The following is a 22,482-nucleotide window of genomic DNA, read 5'->3' as shown; positions in this document are numbered from 1 at the left end:
TGCAATAGGTCACTGGCACCTCCGGGAGAGTCCTTAACCGGCGAAGAAAGCAAGAACTTGCATTACAGTCAGTAGAATACGACCTCGATACCGCTGGTCTTCGAGCGCACATAGGTCAAGAGGTCAACCAGTGTCGGGTGCAAATAGTGGCAAAGAAGAGCGGGGTAGATGACGAAAACGGGACGGAGCTACCCCGTCAACTGATGTCTCTGACCCAGATATAGAAGCGACTGTGCAGTTTCCAGTTCTTATGAGGGCGGCGGGGAAATTCCACATGTGCGGGAAGGAGGGAAATAGGAGGCAGAAGCCATACAACTGCCACGTGATCAACCGGAGTGAATGAGAAGACGGGTTTGTGCTTCGCCGACGCATTAGCCGACGATGGGGTGATGCGTTGTAAAGTGCAATTGATGTTGAGCAAACTGTCGGTAGCAAAGCTAATTGCGATTATCTGGCCACTGATGACAGCATGTAGCCGCTCCGTTGATACAACATGACTTACATTTCACGGTCAACTTACTCAAGTAGGTCAAATCTTAATAGTAAGTATAATGCAGAGTTCGCTCCCCGTATAGCTTCTCACAGGTCAACAGACCACTTGACAAGCTTTTTTTTTAAACACACTGCAAAGGATCGTCTAACGTCTTACATCTTACAACACAAGAGTTTCTTTCTTTTTTTTTTCTTTAGCGCGTTGAAATCCTTCCTTACATCTATTGAACCAATCTTCCATCTGTACGAGGTAAATTCTTCATCATTCAGACAGCACTGTGTGATGACTATAGTTCGCCACATTGACAATACTTTATTCGTTCTTGTATACACATACATGTGAGTATGTAGCCTGTACACTTATAGGAGTCTTTAGAACGGCTGACTTTATAGACATCAATTACGTACCATTGTTTTTACTTTTTAAAGACATAATTCGACGATATTGTCCGGATTAAAACATTGTGTTTCCGGCAGGTGTCTACGGCTTCCGTTTTTCATTCAGAGAGAGCGTCACTGTCCTGTATACTCATTATAATAAAGTAGACTGAGATCATCAGTAAGTGACAAAGTCTGGAATATCGAGAAGAACGAAGAATAAATTGTCTAATAAAAGACACTCTCTGCTGGTACTGAGATTTACAATGTTTTGAGTTAATTATTCAAATTGGTAATGATGGAGACTTTTGTAGCCGGCCATCTTCTTTCGGACGACCTCCTCGAACTCCTCGTTCTGCGCCACAGTGAACCAGTTCTTCCAGTCTCCTACAACTCCTGCAGATATTACACATGAATAGTTTGACTCATAGAACATTTGTCAGAACAGGTGAGTGGGTTCAAAAATCGTATAAATGTAACAGAAATTAAAGAAGTACGTTCTGTGTACTAGAGTATGAACATTTTACTGCTCACATGCCTTAGGAGGCCTAGCTGTGTTCACACTTTAGTATTGTAATTTGTGATGAGCATGAATGGTTAATTTAATGCCCTGATTTATAACGTATTTTGATTACTATCCCCATTATTAATATTACTTTGTTTTGAAATTGTAATGATAAAATGTTGTGATGCATTTACGCTCTTGAAGAAAGGGAGGAAGGAAAAAGGAAGAAATGACCAATCTGTCTTTACGCTTAGATATTTATTTTGATTTCGTCTTTACAGATATCATTTACCTTTTCTGAAAAGCATGGTGCGATTGAATTTAGCTTCTTGTGCCATTCGCAGATTGACCATGTTGTTGATGTGACATTTCTCAACCACCGCCTGGCAGAAAGGTCTTCCTCTGTGTGTCTCCAGGAACTGGTCAATACTTTCCAGCTGATCAACACCATTCTGAACAGAATAATTAAAAAAAACCAAAAACATAAAAATAAGACATAAACAACAAATAATTAAAAGATCCCAGACAACGAGACGACCAACAGTCCAGCAGTCATGTTCCTCCATGTTTCAAAGTTAGTGTAATCCCTTCGCTGTTTGTAAATTACAATGGTAAATAACATGTATTGATGAGTGAGAGCGTCAGCGAGGAAAGGGAGATCACTCTAGCGACAGATATAGAGAAGCAGACGGCATTGGCGGACATGAGAGTGGAAGGGTGTAGTGTGAGTTAATGTGAGCGTAGATCTTAGAAGTAATTCCTTGCCTAGCCAAAGTTTCTTTTTTTCTTCTGTGTACGGGTGATTGTGGTAGGTAGCAACCTTTTGATCGAGGATTTGTCTAGATCTGATCTTTTCGCCTTCGGTGAAGCGCACAGCACTGTGTAGACTGTGTGTAGACTGTGTGTACCGGGCTTCGCGTCGCCAAGGAAATGTAAACGAGATAATAAAATTGGAATTAACTGTGTTTGGACGAACAGAACGGTGAGTAAAGTACTAAATAACTACTGGAGCGATTATTAACTGCATGAGAAGAATTGAGAGTAAGAGTGGAGGTTGGGATTAAGAATTAAGATAAAGAGTTATTTAAGTGTGCTTGATCGAGGAAGGCCCCGGATTGTAAACATTGTATGTACCGACAACTGTGTTTCACTACACGTCCATGGTTTCACCGATAGAATATTGCGTTCAGGCGGATTATTATTTATGCATATGTGACTTGAAGTTTGTGAAATCCTCAGGCATTCAGCAAACTATTAACATCATGCGGACAGCCTCAGGCAATCGTTGTTCTATGTGTGAAAGAACGCGTACGTCGTGTGTGTGTGTGTTGCTTGAGAGAGCGTGCCAGAGCAGTGACGTACTGTGACGTCGCTGGATACGAGGAATAACGACACTGTTCTCTTACTTGTGTCAACTCCTCGTACGTCACACAGTAAAATGGATGCTCAGGATGATCGTCGATCGCCTTCTCCCAACTTGTCACGTGGTCAAAGACGTCTCCATACCACACTTAAGATAAACAGATATTTTACAAATTCATAGTAAAATTATAAATATTTGATAAAACTTTTTTGTGGGAAAACACATAAATGCAAGTAAATATTTCTCTGCTTTTTTCTTAAACTTCGTATATCTATTCAAAACGAAAATCCGAAAACCAAGAAACTATAAAAATAAAACCTATTCTTTTAACTTGTTTTTAAAAGAAAGGTTTACTTGCTACACCGTTATCGCAAAACTTATGTTACTTAGTATTTTCTCTTCAAAATATAACCAAAGCATAATATTCTTTGTTTCATTTTGTGTCAAAAAAAAAAAACTTATGTGAATTTCAATGACTTACAACCATCATCTAGCATTGTAGAAAAAAACTCTGGCCATGGTGGATGATATCTGATGTTCGTTAATTTCTCTGAAAAAGAATACAAAGACACGAAGACATCCTTGAGGTTCCGCGTGATGTGCACCACCTTGACCTTCTTTTCAGTGACGACCTTTGGCAGGTCCTTGAAGAGAAGATGCGTGAAAAGAGCGCGAGGTTTGACAGGTGGGAGGATGCGCAGAGTGTCTGTGGCTGTCTCCAAGTTCACATAAGAATCCGGTCCAAACAAGGGAGGCGGGTCTAGGGTTCCTTCCAGCAACATGTAGATCATCTGATGAAGCCAGTTGTTACCTTCACACAGTAGAGGATAATGTGTGACCTGCCACCACAATATAACATCTAACTTGGAAAATTTAGATTTATTATAACTACAGAGTTAAAAATATAAAAATTTGACATTTCTTTTGAAGCTTAAATTGCTTTTCTGCTAAAAAAAAAAAAAAAAAAAATTGAGAAATTTAAGAGGGCTTTCATATTCCTGTAAGAGTTGAGAAAAGAATGTTTAAAATCTGTTGGTAATGTTTTTTTTCAAAAATCGTTGAATGAAGGAGACAATCGCTCGGTTCGTTTCTAGAGAAGTAATTATTTAATCCTTCCATGGGATGACATCAGGATTAGCAACCGGATTTGTTTACTTATAAACTTCTTAGACTAACCTGACGATTAATTAATATTTAAGTTAGTAGTTACAGAGATTGAAAATAAAGACTTCATGATATTCTGGTTAGTGGTATGTATGGTGTTCCGACAAGGATACGGTAACAAACAGCTTTTGAATTTTGCCTTTTTCCAAGGGAAATCTGGATTAATCGCCGTGGGATATCTTGATTAAAAGTCATTTTAAGACCGATTCCCATTTCTAGTTTTACACAGCAGAGTATAACTGTTATCATGTTATGATCAAATTATTCATTTTCTCAAAAAACTGAATCTGCACAAAGTTTACCCTAACCACCTTTACGGGCTCCATAGTTACAGTTCACACACACACACACACAGGTTATTAGTATATTGGAATAATAAAAAAAAACTTAGTAAACTCTCATGTAGATATAAAAGTACAACTATGGGAACAACTGATTTTATAATCCCGTATAAACATGTGTACACATCTGTATGTGTGTTTGTAAATTTTAAGTAGGGGAGGGCGTGATGCTCTTACCTGACCTCGGGTAACCGGCAATAATGACGTCGTCAGGTCTAAGGTCAAAGCTGTGGATGAAACTCAAGCGGTCCTCGAGGCTAAGTTTGTCTTCGAAGGGTGGAAGCCGTATGTCCTCTCCAAGAAACCATCGATCGTTGCCGAATTTATCCTTGATGCAGATTCTATTCATTTTCCTAAAACCCAACTGCTGCTCATAAAGGAAAATGTATCTGAAAAACATCATTCGCCAAGTCATCGCTTCAAGCTTTACTCATAAAGTCAATGATGCCATAGTAGCAGTCGTCTGTGGAACTTAGCACTAGAAATCGTATACACAGACTTATTATGTCTAGGCAGGAGATGACAGTGCTTACATACAAATAGAGTGTAAATCTGCTCATACCAGCCTGAAGGTATCTGACAGTTGTTGTAACCTCCACCCACTGTGGCAGTGTCAACCTCAGTGTCAGCAACCGTATCTCTGTCCTTACCTCAAGAATTGTTGTCCAGCTTTTTCGTGATCACCTAACGAGGAAGAGATAGATGGCGCTGCTTAAAATATGGAGACTAGGACTGACTGTCTTATGAACCCTTCACCCGGTGAACCATTGGTATTCCAGTTAGGAACTGTTCGTTTGTCATGGCTTTTAGGTAAGGTGTGCAGTCGCATATGAATTTCATTTTTTTGTGGTTTGTAAAGAGCTAACTGTTGAAGTAAATGTCTGATAAGTGGCTAGGTATATACATATCCATTAGTGGTGGTTATTTAACTGTGAGCTTTATTTTAATAAAACCCCAGAAAAGCACAAGAAGTTTATTAAATGTCTTTGTCTATACACGACAGAAACAGATAAAAATAATTATAAAATTATTTTTCACTAGTATAGCTTAATTTATTATTACTTTTCATTGGTGCAAAATACAAGGTTACATAAATCTGCGAATAAAAAAAGAAACGCAAATTTACATTGAAATAAAGCTATGCTATTACCATAATTGTACAGATCTGTGAAAAGTTTGACAATGTGTGTTTTCATTGTACTAAAATTCAAAATGGATATTGTGAGCTTGTCATCTGTGACGAATGAGGCTGCGAGAAGGGTTACCTAACTCACCCGAGGGGAAAGGGGTCACTTCAATGTCTCGCTCACCCGACGTTCACCCTCTCACGCCCACTCGCCCGCCTATTCGCACGTCCACACACGTACGCACTGGTAACACTTTCACCGGCGTGTGCAAACACAACCGACAAGACAGTTGTACAACGTATACAATTATTATATAAACAAGAAAAGCAAAAATTTGGTTGATATGAAATCAGATATCAATCGAACATGCATCTAACTATCAGGTCGGGAAATCGAGAGCTACCGAATAATGAATTTGGAAGATGACTATGTCTTACGCCAATATCTATACATACGTCCGGACACGCGGTCCGTTCCTCACCTTCAGTTCAGTCTTGGAATCTGGTGGGTCCTCGGGACACGAACGATTCCTTTGCGCTGGAACTGGTAGCATCACTCGGCTCTGAACACGAGGGGAAAGCCTCGACTAGAGCTCTGTCCTAGCCTATGTACGAATATACCACGTGACCCCTCTGAACTACATCTAACTTACTCAGACGCTATGGACCTTTGACTACAGTGACCACATCCCTCTGCGCTATGCTCGGGGTACCTATGACTTATCTACCATTCCTTTTTGTCACGGTCGGCCACGTCAACCTCCGACTGTCGCCACCCTCCTTCATCACCGGTGTCCAGTCGGTGGCAAAGAAAACAAACGCTGTTCTCCGGGCTAAGTGTACCGGACTTTCCATTAACGGACGTACCCCTGAAGCGATGATGGCGGCCCCCCTTACGTAAGTGCCGCGAGTACCAGGCTCACTAATGCCAGGGGAGATAACATTCCTAACCCTTTTGTCCAACTCACAGTCGGGTATCGCCGCAGGGCGACCACTGCCCACTGCCCCTCTTTATTACCAGCTTCGGCCCTGTTGTTCTAGCCATGAACCATCGTCTTTTGTTATAGTATCTAGTTTCAAATGTAAAGATGTGCTAGGATAGAAAGGGTCTCCGATGACTTTGCTTATAGAAAATAAAAAAAATTTAATCTGCAATTAATTGTATTTAGAGATAACTCATACAGACCTCCTCCATATAAATATGTGAGGACAGACCAGCGGACGTTGATACAACAGGACCTCCCCCTCCCCAACACACAGTTGCACACACACAGACATTCACACTTCCACGAAAACGTCAATTATGAAATGTACAAAAGTTTCTTCTCCATTCATCTTTTTTTTTTTATTCCAACATCTCTCCGTTCCTCGCTTCTTCGTGCGTTTCTTTATTCCTCGTCCCTTCGAACACTTCTGTGATCATCTTCAGAAGGAACGTTATCATCATTGTCGTCATTGTGATTTTCGGGTCCTGTGATCGTTAGACTTTCCTCGGATCGACGCCGGACGGCAGGTCGCCATGACTGGTGGCTGACGGTCTTTGGTGGACAGACGAGCAGCATCAGAGAATAGATCGGGGGACAGACATGGCGGGTGTTCAACAAAGGGCTCTGGCTGAGTGCCCCCCTTTTTGTACCACTCCCCCTGTCGAATCTGTCTGTACCTCGTCCTTACCGCCTCTGGTCGATCTAGTGAGGTGCCTCAGCCGCGGATAGTTTGCTCGGGTGTTCGACGAGGTGGTAGCTTTGTTTTTGGGGCCCGCTCAAGCGTTTAGGGTGGTGGTGAGTTTTGAGCGAGTGTTTGGTAGTTTCTTGGATTGCTTGTTTTCGTGTTGTACAATTTTTCTTTTGGGTCCTCTTTTTTTCTCCAATTTTTCTTTCGCTATTAACAAACGTACATTTGGTACCGTTCTCATGTGTGTGTGTGTGGATTTGTGCACTGAGGAGCGACTGGGTGTGTCGCCAGCATCAGGCGTTTGAACGCCTGTTGTGTCTGTGTGGTTGTGAGTGTACTTGCATGAGTGTAAAGTGTGATGCCCGATTTCATTACGCGACATTCATTGAGTACAATTTCCTTTCACACCACGTCTGGTCTTGAAATAGCGTTAACCACTTATTTTCAATATCAAACATATAACATTCACATCTACTAAACAAATCTTCCATCTAAACGAGGTAAATTCTTCATCATTCAGACAGCGCTGAGTGATGACTATCATTCGCCACATTGACAATACTTTATTGTTCTTGCGTACGCATTCATGTGAGTATGTAGCCTGTACACTTATAGGAGTCTTTAGACCTGCTGACTTTATGGACATAGGTTACGTACCTTTATTATTACTTTTTGGAGACAATATTTGTCAATAGATAAGTTTCCGTATTAAAACATTATGCTTCTGGCAGGTGTCTACGGTTTCTGGTTTTCATTCAAAGAGAGCGTCACTGTCATGTAAACTCATTATAATAAAGTAGACTAAATCATCAGAATAGGGTAGGGATTTACAGACACTTTCTTACGAGTACTGTCGCAGAAGTAACAAAGTCTGGGATATCGAGAAAAAAGAAAAATAAATTGTCTCTTTCAAGCTACTATCTGCTGGTAGTAAGATTTACAATGTGTTGATTTAATTATTCAAGTTGGTAACGAAGGAGACTTTTGTAGCCGGCCATCTTCTTTCGGACGACCTCCTCGAACTCCTCGTTCTGTGCCACAGTGAACCAGTTCTTCCAGTCTCCTACAACTCCTTCAGATACACATGAATAGTTTGACTCATAGAACATTTGTCAGAACAGGTGAGTGGGTTCAAAAATTAGTGTAAATGTAACAGAAATTAAAGTAATATATTCTGTTTGCTAGGGTATGAACATTTTACTGCTCACATGCCCAGTAGGCCTGTGTTCCCCCTTTATTCTTGCAATTTGTGACGATTATGGATGGTTACTTTAATACCCTGATTTAGGATGTATTTTTTTTTTTGAAATTTTAATAGTAATCTAGTAATGCAGCTAGGTCTGCTCGCAGTTTTCTTTAAAGAGAGGGAGGAATGAGAGGGAGATACGAACAAATGACCAATGTGTCTTTACGCGCTTACATTAAATTTGATTTTGTCTTTGCAGATATCATTTACCTTTTCCGAAAAGCATGGCGCCATTAAATACAGCGTCTTGTGCTATTCGCAGATTGACCATGTTGTCGATGTGACATTTCTCAACCACCGCCTGGCAGAAAGGTCTTCCTCTGTGTGTCTCCAGGAACCGGTCAATATTTTCCAGCTGATCAACACCGTTCTGAACGAAATACACAAGAAAACCAAAAACCTCAAAAGAACACACAAAGAAAATACAATCAAAAGACCCAAGACGACCAACAGTCCAGTAGTCAGCTATCTAGAGACAAAACTAACCATCGGAACAGCCAACAGTTAACTAAAGAACTAATTTAACTGCAAACTATCATTATTTACGTATCTTCACACGAAATTACCAGTGTTGTAACTAGGACAACAAACCGGTGCCTGTTTGAAGAATTTTGAGTTCAGTAACCCTGTGTTTAGTCGGTATATCACAGCCTGATTGACAACATTCTAACATTCGGTCTGTGTGGTTCAAGGTTCTGTCAATCAAGAATAAAGCTTGGTTGATGAGGTGTTCACATTATCACAGACTTTTCTCACCAACTACATCAACACAGTGGTGTAGGAAGATGCTCGGCTTTTTGAGGGCAAACTCCATGCTGACAGTGAAAAACTTTCATCTTCTTCTCGCCTCAGTATTGAGAGGTCGACAGAAATCTTGTCCCACTAGTTCACTGCATCATTTCTAACAGCTAAGGCTGCTTATGAAAAGAACTAGTCGCCAGGAAGAGCACTTTTTCCAAACGTTTCTCGCAAATTGCTACAGCACTTTTAAACAGCATGTGTGTGTATATGAAACTCTGTGGATGACTATTTTTGTAGTCATTTGTTATTCATAAAATTCTGTTACTAAATAAGATGTTTATCTCTTGGGGAGATAAGAGGAGATAGAAACTATTGTAATATAAATATAGAATCTATATGATACCTTTCCGTGTTGCCATTCATGTGGGCATGCGCTTGAGGCGAGAGAGCGTGTAAGAGCAGTGACGTATTGTAACCCTGGATACGAGGAATAACGACACTGATGATCTTACTTGTGTCAACTCCTTGTACGTCACACAGTAAAATGGATGCTCAGGATGATCGTCGATCGCCTTCTCCCAGCTTGTCACGTGGTGAAAGGCGTCTCCATACCAAACTAAAGATAAAGAGATATTTTACAAATTCGTAGTAAAATTATAAATATTTGCAACTACTTATTTATTTTTTTGTGTGAAAAATAACATCACTGTAAGTAAATGTATCTACTTTTTTCTGACCGCTCGTAACTCTAATCAAAACGTAAATAAAAAAATACAAATAACTACAAAAATAAAACCTATTATTTTCTTCGTACACCGAAGAAATGTTATGTTATTCAGAGTTTTCTGTACAAAATTTAACCAGAGGATAATATTCTTTGTTTTATTTCGTCTCAAAAATAACTTAACGTATGCAAATCTCAATGACTCACAACCATCATCTAGCATTGTAGACAAAAACTCTGGCCACGGTGGATGATATCTGATGTTAGGTAATTTCTCTGTAAGGGAATACAAAGACACGAAGACATCCTTGAGGTTCCTTGTGATGTGCACCACCTTGACCTTTTTTTCAGTGACGACCTTTGGCAGGTCCTTGAAGAGAAGGTGCGTGAAAAGAGCGCGAGGTTTGACAGGTGGGAGGACGCGACTAGTGTCTGAGGCTGACTCCAGGTGCACGTTAGAATCCGGTCCAAACAAGGGAGGCGGGTCCAGGGTTCCTTCCAGCAACATGTATATCATTTGATGAAGCCAGTTGTTACCTTACATTCAAAAGAAAAAAATGACACCACAATATAACACCTAACGCGAAAAATCAAAATATAAACGATTTGAGATTTCCTTCGAAACTAAAATTATCTTTGCAGTCCCACTATTGGCTGATTTATACTAGTTTAAATATGCAAGTACAATTTCTGCAAATTGAAGAAAAGCATGTGTAAAATTGTATCATAATCCCACGAAGGTTATTTTTTTTTCAAAACGTGCGGTACGAACGAGATGCCTCGCCGTTAGATAGTCTCTCAGATTGTTTTTTCTCTTCATCTCTTTTCTTCTTATTATTATACCTTTTACCCCCGCCCCCCAAAGTTGAACATATGGTCGCAAGTACACCACGCTATCGGACCCGGTTCTGGGCTTCCCAGCTGGGATCATGTCATGCCAGCTGCCTCAGCCTCTCTGTGGACTGATCTCCTCCGTGTCTGTCTGGGTCTCCCAACCCTGCGCATCCCCTGTGGGTTCCAAGGCCAGATCTTGACTCGTTAAATTGTCGGCTGGCTTTCGCAGGGTGTGAACGATCCAGCTCCACTTCTGCTTCTGAATGTCTTGGCTGGCAGGGTTTTGGTGGTCTTCTCTTACAGGTCTGTATTGGAGATCTTCTCGGGCCATCTGATGTTGAGGATGTGGCGCCGAGTACTATTGAAAAATGTCTGAAACTTGTTGGTGATGGTGTTTGTCACACGCCATGTCTCAGATCCATGTAAAAGGACTGACTGTACATTTTCACATGTCTGACGATTGATTAATATTTAAGTTAGTAATTACAGAGATTGAAAACAAAAAAAAATCTTATAAGGTACAATATGATGGGATTCTGACAGCAATACGATGAAAATCGGGACGCATTGCCTTAGGATACCTTGGTTAAAATGTATTTTCTCAAAAGCATTTCTCACCTTTATTTTAACACAGCAGAGTATATCCCTGGTAATTTATTTTTCGAATAATTCATATTTTTAAAAGGTAAAACTGCACAAATTTTATCCTAGCTAGTTGGGACTCATTTTGTTAAAACACACATGCATATTCATACACACGTTTATATCTATAGCTTCTTATTAGTATGTTGGAGTAAAACACAGACACCAGTAAGCACTCATGTAGATATAAAAGTACAAAACAAACTATGCACAAATTGTATTACCAATCCCGCTTAAACATAATGTGCACAAAGTGTGCAAATATTGAGTAGGGGAGGGCTTGATGCTCTTACCTGACCTCATGTAACCGGCAACAATGACGTCGTCAGGTCTAAGGTCAAAGTTGTGGATGAGTCTCAAGCGGTCCGCGAAGCTAAGATTGCCTTTAAAGGGTGGAAGCCGTATGTCCTCGCCAATACACTGCCGATCGTTGCCGAATTTATCTTTGATGAACACGATATCCATCTTACTAACACAAGGGATTTGAGTAAAACGAAGAAGTGTCGCTGGTAAAGTAACATGTACTCTGCCTGTAGTAACGGGACCGCCGGGTAGTCGACAAGTTGTGAGGTGGCGGGTCTGCACACTGAGCTGCTAAGTGCACAGCAGTCGTATAAACCCTGTACCTTGATTAACTGTTATCGCTTTACACTCCTGTTCAAAACTGTTTAACCTAGCAAAAGTCACAAAGAACGCTTGAGCCACACTCACAGCTGTGACTTTGCGTATAAGTCATTGTTTACAAGTAGAGAGTAAATGAATAAATACTTTTTTCCGACTTTTTTTTATTGTAGACAGCTAAATGTAGAAAGTACATCTTTGAAAATCCAATTTATTCCCTTTAGCAGAAGCGTCTTTATTAATGTGCTCTGCGTATACATTTCCCCCAGAAGGTTTAATGTAAAACATTAAAACACAGAAAATTACGAAGCTAACAAATACTACAAGAAGAGCCATACGTTGCTATCGCCACCTCATGCACACCATGATGGCGGTTGAAGCAAAGTTTCGAGCTGGTGGAGACTCATGTAGCATCATTAACTGCACAAATTCCCGTTAGAAATTACCTGGAAAATCGTTTTTCATATTTCAACCGGATGAAGCAAGGTTAACAAAAGAATATTAAATTGCAACCAGAGCCTGGTTCATTTATCTGCATTCTATGTCCACGAGTCAGCTGCCCTGTATTATGGGATGCACGGCACTCCCAGCACAGTGCTAAGGTAAGACCATGTAGAAGAATGATTGCATACATCATCTATCGCTGTTCCCCGAACTCATGTACAGATTCACGAAAGGGTAAAGTACTCACGTGATCTTAGCAGTGACCTCGTTAAACTCAGTCCTTTAAAGAACGTGCAAAAAATTACCTTCACTCCTTTCAGTGCTTTCGACGGCATTCAAATACAGGCTGCATTCAATTCTCTGATTATAAAAAGAAGTGTCCAGGAAAATTATCTATATATCTAATTATTTTTCTAACTTGATTTGATATCAGTTCTGTTGTCTTAGCAAAGAAGTATCTTCAGTAGGTACAATAGAGTTTTACACGACGTCTCGTCTTCAAGCAGCATCAATCAGCTGATTTTCATATCAAACATAGAGGCTTTACATTTATTAGACGAATCTTCTATTTATACGAGTTAAATTCTCCATCATTCAGACAGCTCTATGTAATGACTATCGTCCGCCACATTGACAATACTTTATTGTTCTTGTGTACGCATTCATTTGAGTATGTAGCTTGTACACTTATAGGAGTCTTCAGACCGGCTGACTTTATGGACATTACGTAGCTTTATTATTACTTTTTGGAGACGATATTTATCGAAAGCTTAGTGTCCGGATTAAAAAAACTGAGCTTCCTGTCGGTATCTGGAGATTCCGATTTTCACTGAGGGAGAGTTTTCCTGTATACTCATTATAACAACAGTAGACTAAGATCATCAGTATGGGGTAGGGATTTACAGACACTTTAGTATGAGTACTGTGGCAGAAGTAACAAAGTCTGGAATATCGAGAAGAACGAAGAATGAATTGTCTGATAAAATACACTATCTGCTGGTACTGAGATTTGCAAAGTGTTGATTTAATTATTCAAGTTGGTAGCGAAGGAGACTTTTGTAGCCGGCCATCTTCTTTCGGACGACCTTCTCGAACTCCTCGTTCTGCGCCACAGTGAACCAGTTCTTCCAGTCTCCTACAACTCCTGCAGATATTACACTGAATAGTTTGACTCACAGAACATTTGTAAGAACAGGTGAGTGGGTTCAAAAATTAGAGTAAATTTAACAGAAATTAAAGAAATAATATCGGTGCTAGAGTATGAACATTTTACTGCACATATGAGTAGTAGGACTTGCTGTGGTCACACTTTAGTATTGTAATTTTGATTAGCATAAATGGTTAATGTGATGCTTTGATTTATAATGTATTATTATTATTATTAGTAGTAGTAGTATTTGTATTAGTATTATCATCAGTATTAATATTACTTTTTTTGAAAATTTATACATAAAGTAGCAGATCATTTACGCTTTTTCCCAGTTCTCCTTGAAAAAGAGGGAAGAATGAGAAATGAAATACAGGAAGAAATAAAAGACAAAAACCAATGTTTTTTACACTAGGATATTATTTTTAATTTTGTCTTTACAGATATCGTTTACCTTTCCGATAAAGTATGGACCAATCAACTTTAGAGTCTTTTGCTATTCGCAGATTGACCATGTTGTTGATGTGACATTTCTCAACCACCGCCTGGCAGAAAGGTCTTCCTCTGTGTGTCTCCAGGAATTGGATCAATACATTCCAGCTGATCAACACCATTCTGAATGGAATAAACAACAAAACCAAAAAAACATAAAAATAAGACAGAGACAAGAAACAATCAAAAGATCCTAGATAACGAGACGACCAACAGCCAAGCAGCAATCTATCTAGCAACTAAACTAACCACAGAAAAAAAACACAATCAACTAGCGAATTAATTTAACTGCAAACTATTTTATTTACATATATTCACATGAAAGTACCAGTGTTGTGACTAGGACAACAAACTAGTGCCTGTGTGAGGAATTTCGAGGTCTGTGTTTAGTCGGTTTATCACAATCTGATTAACAACGTTGTAACATTCGGCCTGTGTGGTTCGAGGTTCTGTCTATTAAGGATAAAACATGTTTGATGAGGTAGCCAAGACTAACAGGATGATATTGTTTGCACAAAACCACTACGCAATACACCAGGGCTACGTGGTTTAAGGCTCTCACATCATCACAAACTTCTCTCACCAACTACATCACCAAAGTGGTGTAGGAAGATGCTTGGCGTGTGGGGAGCAAACTCCATGCTGACAGTGAACAACTTTCATATTCTTCTCACATCAGTATTGAGAGGGCGACAGAAATCTTATCCCACTGGTTCCTTAGCAAATGCATCATTTCTACAAGCCAAGGCTGAGTATGGAAAGAACCTTTTGCCACAGGAACACTCCTTCATGCCAAATCCTTCATGCAAATTGCTACAGCAGTCTTAAACATTGTGTGTGTGTGGCTGTGTGCGAGCTAGTGCATGTGTGAGAGAGAGAGAGACTGTAGGTAGTCTTTTTTTAATTTACAAAAGCTTTCAGAAAATATGTTTACCTCTGTGGCGAAGATAAATAGACGCATACACTACTGTATTATGTTTGTATTTATAGAAATTTTATATAATCTCCCTCGCCATTCATGTGACCATGCGCATTAGAGAGCGTGCAAGAGCAGTGACGTACTGTGACGTCTCTGGATACGAGGAATAACGACACTGATGATCTTACTTGTGTCAGCTCCTCGTACGTCACACAGTAAAATGGATGCTCAGGATGATCGTCGATCGCCTTCTCCCAGCTTGTCACGTGGCTAAAAGCGTCTCCATAGGACACTGAAGATAAAAAGTTATTTTGAAAATTCGTAGTACAATTGTAAATATTGGGTTAAGCTTTTCTGTGGAAAAAAACTTTAGTGCAAGTAAATATGTCTCTACTTTCTTCAAAAGCTCGTAACTCTAACGAAATACGAAATCAGAAAACCAAGAAACTAAAAAAAAAAAAAAAAATAAAACCTATTCTTTTAAACTGATTGTTCATTTTTTAAGAAAGGTTTACTTGCTACACCGTTATTACAAGACTTATGTTACTCAGAATTTTCTGTTCAAAATATAACCAGAAGATAATACTTTTTGTTTAATTTCGTTTTTAAAAATCTTAACGCTTGCAAATCTCAATGACTCACCGCCATCATCTAGCATAGTAGAAAAAAACTCTGGCCACGGTGGATAATATCGGTCGAAAGGATACTTTTCTGCAAAACAATACAAAGACACGAAGACATCCTTGAGGTTCCTTGTGATGTGCACCACCTTGACCTTTTTTTCAGTGACGACCTTTGGCAGGTCCTTGAAGAGAAGGTGCGTGTAAAAAGCGCGAGGTTTGACAGGTGGGAGGACGCGTCTGGTGTCTGAGGCTGACTCCAGGACCACGTTAGAATTCGGTCCAAACAAGGGAGCCGGGTCCAGGGTTCCTTCCAGCAACATGTAGATCATCTGATGAATCCAGTTGTTACCTTCACACAATAGAAAAGAATGTTGCACCTGCCACTACTATATAACACCTACCTCTATAAATTAAGATTTATTTTAATTACATGATTAAAATGTAAACTTGTGAGATTTCTTTTGAAAATAAAATTATTTTTCTATTCTGAAAAAATCGAATCATTTAAGATTTTCATATGCATGTCAACTTTGAGAAAAGCATGCTTACAATCTGTTAACAGTCCCACAATGCTCTTTTTCAAAACAGGAGGAAAGAAGGAGACAATCACTCAGTTCCTTTCTTGTCCTCATCATACAGAATTCATTAGTTAATCATCCAATTGGATGACATCAGAATTAACGACTATATTTGTTTACTTTTAAACTTCTTAGTGTAACCTGACGATTGATTAATATTTAAGTTAGCAGTTGTAGAGATTGAAAATAGAGACTTCAGGAAGTTCTGGTTAGTGGTATGATGGGGTTCCAACAAGGATACGGTAACAAACACGTTTGAATTTTGTCATTTTTGAGAGATATCGAGGCTAATCGCTGTGGGATACCTTGTTTAAAATGTTCTTGAAGACCATTTCTCACTGTTAGTTTAACACAACAGAGTATAACTCTGTTATGATCAAATTATTAATTTTGTCAAAAAACTGAATCTACCCAAAGTTGACCCTCACAACATATACAGGCTCCTACTACCTAACTGGAGTGTGATGGTTGGTTTTATTTCATAGTTACAGTTCAAACACATGCACACGTACTCGCGCGAGCGCACGTAGACACATGCACGCACCCACGCACACAAAAGGAGCTTATTAGATTTAAATGTACAAACATACTATGGGAAAAGCGGTGAGTGCGTGTGAATTTTGAGCAGGGAAGGTCGTGATGCTCTTACCTGACCGCGGGTAACCGGCAACAATGACGTCGTCACTTCTAAGGTCAAAGGTGTTGATGAGTCTCAAGCGGTCCGCGAGGCCAAGTTCGTCTTTTAAAGGTGAAAGCCGTATGTCCTCGCCAAGAAACCACCGATCGTTGCCGAATTTATCTTTGATGCACACCCTATCCATCTTACTAAAACAAGTGATCTGAAGAAGACAAAGAAGTGTCGCTGGTAAAGTAACATGTACTCTGCCTGTAGTAACGGGACCGCCGTGCAGTCGACAAGTTGTGAGGTGGCGGGTCTGCACACTGAGCTGCTACGTGCACAGCAGTCGTGTACACCCTGTACCTTGATTAACTGTCATCGCCGTGAACTCCTGTTCACCTCACCTCGCTATAACCTCAAAAATTAAGATTTTAAGAAGTCTGAGCCACACTCACAGCTGTGACTTTGTCTATGAGTCATGGTTTGCAGTACAGTATGAATGAATATTTCATTTTTTCACTTTAGTTTCATTATATATAGAAAATTTAATTCAAATAATTTCGTAAAAATACCGGTCTATTTGCTGTGAAATTTCTGACGGTAATTTGCGCAGTTATTGGTAGTTTATGAGTCTCCAGCTTAATGTTATTATTAAAGAATGTCGAGATTTGTAATGATGATGTAGTCATGTAGATAAAGAAGTATTGTGTAAAGCCAGTTTTGCATGAAATAAAGAGCAAAAGACAACTCTACCTGAACTTGATATCAATACCTTTGTCTTAGCATAGACGTGTACATCTTTAGTAGGTAGAATATAGTTTTGCACCACGTCTAGTCTTGAAGTAGCATACATCACTGATTTTCAATATCAAACAAAGAGGCTTTACATCTAAGAGACAAATCTTCCATTTAGAAGAGGTAAATTGTTCATAATTCAGACAGCTCTATGTAATGATTATAGTTCGCCACGTTGACAATACTTTATTATTGTTGTGTACGCATTCATGACAAAGTTTCTAACATCGAGAAGAACAAAGAATGAACTGTCTGATAAAAGACACTATCTGCTGGTACTGAGATTTACAATGTGTTGATTTAATTATTCAAGTTGGTAACGAAGGAGACTTTTGTAGCCGGCCATCTTCTTTCGGACGACCTTCTCGAACTCCTCGTTCTGCGCCACAGTGAACCAGTTCTTCCAGTCTCCTACAATTCCTACAGATATTACACTGAATAGTTTGACTCACAGTACATTTGTAAGAACAGGTGAGTGGGTTCAAAAATTAGTGTGAATTTAACAGAAATTAAAGAAATATATTCTGTTTGCTAGGGTATGAACATTTTACTGCACATATGCCTAGTAGGCCTAGCTGTGGTCATAATTTAGTATTATAACTTTGATTAACATAAATGATTAATTTCATGCTCTGATTATTAATTCTTATTATTAATTATTATTATTATAACTTTATTATTATTATTTCTATTATTATTATGTCTACTATCCTCATTATTATCACCATTATTAATATTACTTTTTTTGAAAAATTTAAAATTAAAGTCGTAGATCAGTTACGCTTTTTCACAGTTTTCCTTGAAAAGAGGTAAGAAGAAAAAAGGAAGAATAAGAAGAAATTAAAGAAAACACTAATGTGTCTTTACACTTAGATATTACTTTTAATTTTGTCTTTACAGATATCATTTACCTTTTCTGAAAAGCATGGTGCGATCAAATTTAGCGTCTTGTACTATTCGCAGATTGACCATGTTGTCGATGTGACATTTCTCAACCACCGCCTGGCAGAAAGGTCTTCCTCTGTTTGTCTCCAGGAACTGGTCAATACGTTCCAGCTGATCAACACCATTCTGAATGGAATAAACAACAAAACCGGAAATATAAAAATAACACAGAAACAAGAAACAATCAAAACAACCCAGACAACGAGACGACCAACAGCCAAGCAGCAATCTATCTAGCAACTAAACTAACCACAGAAAAAAAACACAATCAACTAGCGAATTAATTTAACTGCAAACTATTTGGTTTACATATATTCGCATGAAAGTACCAGTGTTTCGACTAGGACAACAAACCAGTGCTTGTGTGAGGAATTTCGAGGTCTGTGTTCAGTCGGTTTATCACAACTTAATCAACAACGCTGTAACATTCGGTCTGTGTGGTTCGAGGTTCTGTCCATCATGGATAAAAAATTTGTTTGTTTAGGTGGTCAAGACTAACACGATGATAGTCTTTGCACAAAGACCACCAGGTAATACACCAGGGGTAAGAGGTTTAATGCTCTCATATCATCACAAACTTCTCTCACCAACTACATCATCACAGTGGCGTAGGAAGATGCTCGGCGTGGGAGGCAAACTCCATGCTGAGAGTGAACAACTTTCATATTCTTCTCTCCTCAGTATTGAGAGGACGACAGAAATCTTATCCCACTGGTTCCTTAGCCATTACATCATTTCTAGAAGCCAAGGCTCCGTTTGGAAAGAACTATTTACCAGGAAGAGCGCTTTTCCACTCCTGAACAGTGTGTGTTTGTGTGTGCGCGCGATTGTGTGTGTGTGTGTCAAACTGTGTAGGTGACTGTTGGTAGTCTTTTTTTTTTTAGAAAGGTTTCAGAAAATTTGTTTATCTCTGTGAGAGAGATATATAGACGTATCCAACAATGTATTGTGTTTATATTTATAGCATTTATATATAATCTCCCTCGCCATTCATGTGGTCATGAGCATGAGACGAGAGAGCGTGCAAGAACAGTGACGTACTGTGACGTCGATGGATACGAGGAATAACGACACTGATGATCTTACTTGTGACAACTCCTCGTACGTCACACAGTAAAATGGATGCTCAGGATGATCGTCGATCGCCTTCTCCCAGCTTGTCACGTGGTCAAAGACGTCTCCATACGACACTAAAGATAAGGAACTATTTTAAAAATTCTTTGAAAACACTTCAATGCAGGTAAATAGGTCTCTACTTTCTTTGAAAGCTTGTAACTTTAATCAAAAGGTAATTCGGAAAACCAAATAACTGGAAAAATAAAACCTATTCTTTTAAACTGATTGTTCTTTTTTAAAAAAAGGTTTACATGATACACCGTTATTACAAGAATTATGTTACTCAGCTTTTTCTGTACGAAATATAACTAGAGGATAATTCTCTTTGTGTAATTCCATCTTTAAAAAACGTAACGCTTGCAAATCTCAATGACTCACCGCCATCATCTAGCATAGTAGACAAAAACTCGGGCCACGGTGGATAATATTGGCAGAGAGGATATTTTTGTAAAAGACAATACAAAGACACGAAGACATCCTTCAGGTTCCGCGTGATGTGCACCACCTTGACCTTTTTTTCGGTGACGACCTTTGGCAGGTCCTTGAAGAGAAGATGCGTGTAAAAAGCGCGAGGTTTGACAGGTGGGAGGACGTGTATGGTGTCTGAGGCTGCCTCCAGGACCACGTTAGAATCCCGTCCAAACAAGGGAGGCGGATCCAGGGTTCCTTCCAGCAGCATGTAGATCATCTGATGAATCCAGTTGTTACCTTCACACAATAGAAAAAAATGTTTCCTCTGCCACCACAATCTAACACCTACCTCTATAAATTCAGATTCATTTGAATTACATAATGAAAATGTAAACTTGTGAGATATCTTAATAAAATATTTCTCTGCTCCGAAAAAAATTAGACTATTTAAGAGGGTTTTAACACGCATATCAATTTTTGCGAAAAGCATATTTAAAATCTGTTGACAGTCCCACAATGCTCTTTATTAAAACTGGAGGAATGAAGGAGACAATCATTAGTTCCTTTTTCTCCTCATCATATAGAAGTCATTATTTAATGATCCCATTGGATGACATCAGGATTAACGACCAGATTTGATTTCTTTTAAACTTCTTAGTCTCACCTGACGATTAACTAAAATTTAAGTTAGAAGGTACAATGATTGAAAATACAGACTTTAGGAAGCTCTGGTTAGTTGTATGATGAGGTTTCATTCAAAAAGGATACGGTAACAAACAGCGTTGGAATTTGCCAATTTCTCGAGAGATATCGGGGCTAATCGCCGTGGGATACCTTGTTTAAAATGTTATTGAAGACCCTTTCTCATTTTAGTTTAACACCACAGAGTATAACTCATTTTCTCACGAAACTGACTTCCCACAAAGTTGACCCTCACAACCTATACGGGATCATTGTACCTAACTGAAGTGTGCTGGTTGGTATTTATTTCATAGTTACCGTTCACACACACACACACACGCAGGCTCACTCACGCACAGAAAAGGAGCTTATTGGAATAAAACAGAAAACAGTAAAGACTCAATTAGATATGCATGTACGAAACAAACTATGGGAAAAGCGGTTCGTGTGTAAATTTTGTGTTTGGGAGAGCGTGATGCTCTTACCTGATCTCATGTAACCGGCAACAAGGACGTCGTCAGGTCTAAATTCAAAGTTGTGGATGAAACTCAAGCGGTCCGCTAGACCAAGTTTTTCGATGAAGATTGGGAGCCGTATGTCCTCGCCAAGAAACCACCGATCGTTGCCGAATTTATCTTTGATGCACACCATATCCATCTTACTAACACAAGGGATTTGAGTAAAACTAAGAAGTGTCGCTGGTAAAGTAACATGTACTCTGCCTGTAGCAACGGGACCGCCGTGCAGTCGACAAGTTGTGAGGTGGCGGGTCTGCACACTGAGCTGCTACGTGTACAGCAGTCGTGTACACCCTGTAACTTGATTAACTGTTATCGCCTTCAACTCCCTGTTTGTTCATCAGTCATGGTTTGCAAGTACGGTGTGAATGAATATATGATTTTAATTTTGGACTTTTCTAATTATAGACAGCTACATGTAAAAAGCACATCGTTGAAAACAATGCAGTGTGTATGTGTATGCATTTCAGTTGGTAATTCAGCTGTTTGTTTTCTAAAGAGAAGAAAAAAGAGATAGATTTATGAAAAGAAAAGTGGTCATATTTTTTAAAACCTTTATCTGTGTTGTCTTAAATGCGTTACAGATTGCATTATATGTCACGTAAAATACATACATTATACACAATATTTAATGTCAGGTTATAAAGTATCAACTCAAATTATTTCTGTTTTTAATGTCTTTAAAGTGAAGCTTAAACTTGCACTTCAATAAAGACTAGCAATTAGTAATCTGTAGCCATGTATTGTGTATATACGTGTGTGCATAATTATATAAATAGTTAATTAGATTATCTGCTTATCTGCGGATCAGCAGGTTATTTTTAGAAAAAATACTTCATCAGGTTTTTTTATTAATTTTTAATTGAAAGCCCTCCTTTGGTCACAAAGACCTAGAATATCAGCCACACTCGGGTTTTTTTCTTTTCGTTTGATTTCTTTGCTCTTCTTAGTCTGTGTACAGTAGTACCTCTCTTACGTTCATCAGTAGTTACAATACAGTTTAACACCACGTCTCGTCTTCAAGCTGCTTCAATCACTGATTTTCAATATCAAACATAGAGGCTTTACATTCATTAGACGAATCATCTATTTATACGAGGTAAATTCTTCATCATTCAGACAGCTCTATGTAATGACTATCGTTCGCTTCATTGACAATACTTTATTGTCCTTGTGTACGCATTCATGTGAATATGTAGCCTGTACACTTATAGGTGTCTTTAGACTAACTTTATGGATTATACGTGGCATTATTATTACTTTTTGGAGACGATATTTATCCATAGCTAAGTGTCCGGATTAAAACACCGTGCTTCCTGTCGGTATCTAGAGTTTCTGTTTTT

The 22,482-nt window shown here is 39.0% G+C and overlaps 2 protein-coding genes across 8 annotated transcripts; both read right to left on the bottom strand.

Moving 5' to 3' along the window:
- Positions 1-789: 789 nt before the first annotated feature.
- On the bottom strand, positions 790-17,119 carry LOC112566682 (sulfotransferase family cytosolic 1B member 1-like). Of its 6 annotated transcripts, none has more exons than XM_025242997.1 (7): positions 5,852-6,255; positions 4,806-4,927; positions 4,421-4,610; positions 3,220-3,549; positions 2,782-2,885; positions 1,668-1,827; positions 790-1,266 (listed from the first exon to the last, which is right to left on the bottom strand). In XM_025242997.1, exons 3-7 carry the CDS (start codon positions 4,590-4,592, stop codon positions 1,151-1,153), a joined length of 882 nt encoding a protein of 293 aa, XP_025098782.1. In that variant the 5' UTR covers positions 4,593-4,610; positions 4,806-4,927; positions 5,852-6,255; the 3' UTR covers positions 790-1,150. The 6 variants fall into 6 exon arrangements, with proteins under 6 accessions (XP_025098782.1, XP_025098781.1, XP_025098783.1 ...); XM_025242996.1 differs by having other exon boundaries at positions 4,421-4,596; XM_025242998.1 differs by having other exon boundaries at positions 4,421-4,632; positions 4,894-4,927.
- LOC112566688 (sulfotransferase family cytosolic 1B member 1-like) lies at positions 7,587-21,442 on the bottom strand. 2 transcript variants are annotated; one of them, XM_025243009.1, is made up of 8 exons: positions 15,496-15,532; positions 15,042-15,145; positions 13,897-14,057; positions 11,524-13,439; positions 9,962-10,291; positions 9,543-9,646; positions 8,500-8,659; positions 7,587-8,115 (listed from the first exon to the last, which is right to left on the bottom strand). In XM_025243009.1, the coding sequence occupies exons 4-8, from the start codon at positions 11,693-11,695 to the stop codon at positions 8,000-8,002; spliced, it is 882 nt and encodes a 293-aa protein (XP_025098794.1). In that variant the 5' UTR covers positions 11,696-13,439; positions 13,897-14,057; positions 15,042-15,145; positions 15,496-15,532; the 3' UTR covers positions 7,587-7,999. The 2 variants fall into 2 exon arrangements, with proteins under 2 accessions (XP_025098794.1, XP_025098793.1); XM_025243008.1 differs by lacking the exons at positions 7,587-8,115; positions 8,500-8,659; positions 9,543-9,646; ... (2 more) ...; positions 15,042-15,145; positions 15,496-15,532 and adding exons at positions 18,380-18,539; positions 19,500-19,603; positions 19,908-20,237; positions 21,107-21,442 and having other exon boundaries at positions 11,706-13,439.
- Between the last annotated feature and the right edge of the window lie 1,040 nt (positions 21,443-22,482).

This window comes from Pomacea canaliculata, linkage group LG6 (genome assembly GCF_003073045.1).
Source record: "Pomacea canaliculata isolate SZHN2017 linkage group LG6, ASM307304v1, whole genome shotgun sequence".
NCBI lineage: Eukaryota > Metazoa > Mollusca > Gastropoda > Architaenioglossa > Ampullariidae > Pomacea > Pomacea canaliculata.
This window is presented reverse-complemented; position numbering and strand designations above follow the sequence as displayed.

Coding starts and splice junctions, on each gene's coding strand:
- LOC112566688 (XM_025243008.1), bottom strand. CDS start 21,278: ATGGATATGGTGTGCATCAAAGATAAATTCGGCAACGATCGGTGGTTT. Junction 19,604..19,907: donor TACTATGCTAGATGATGGCG/GTGAGTCATTGA, acceptor CCTTATCTTTAG/TGTCGTATGGAGACGTCTTT. Junction 13,440..18,379: donor CACCATGCTTTTCAGAAAAG/GTAAATGATATC, acceptor TAATATCTGCAG/GAGTTGTAGGAGACTGGAAG.
- LOC112566682 (XM_025243000.1), bottom strand. CDS start 16,875: ATGGATAGGGTGTGCATCAAAGATAAATTCGGCAACGATCGGTGGTTT. Junction 3,550..16,703: donor TGCCGGTTACCCGCGGTCAG/GTAAGAGCATCA, acceptor TACTGTGTGAAG/GTAACAACTGGCTTCATCAG. Junction 1,267..1,667: donor CACCATGCTTTTCAGAAAAG/GTAAATGATATC, acceptor TAATATCTGCAG/GAGTTGTAGGAGACTGGAAG.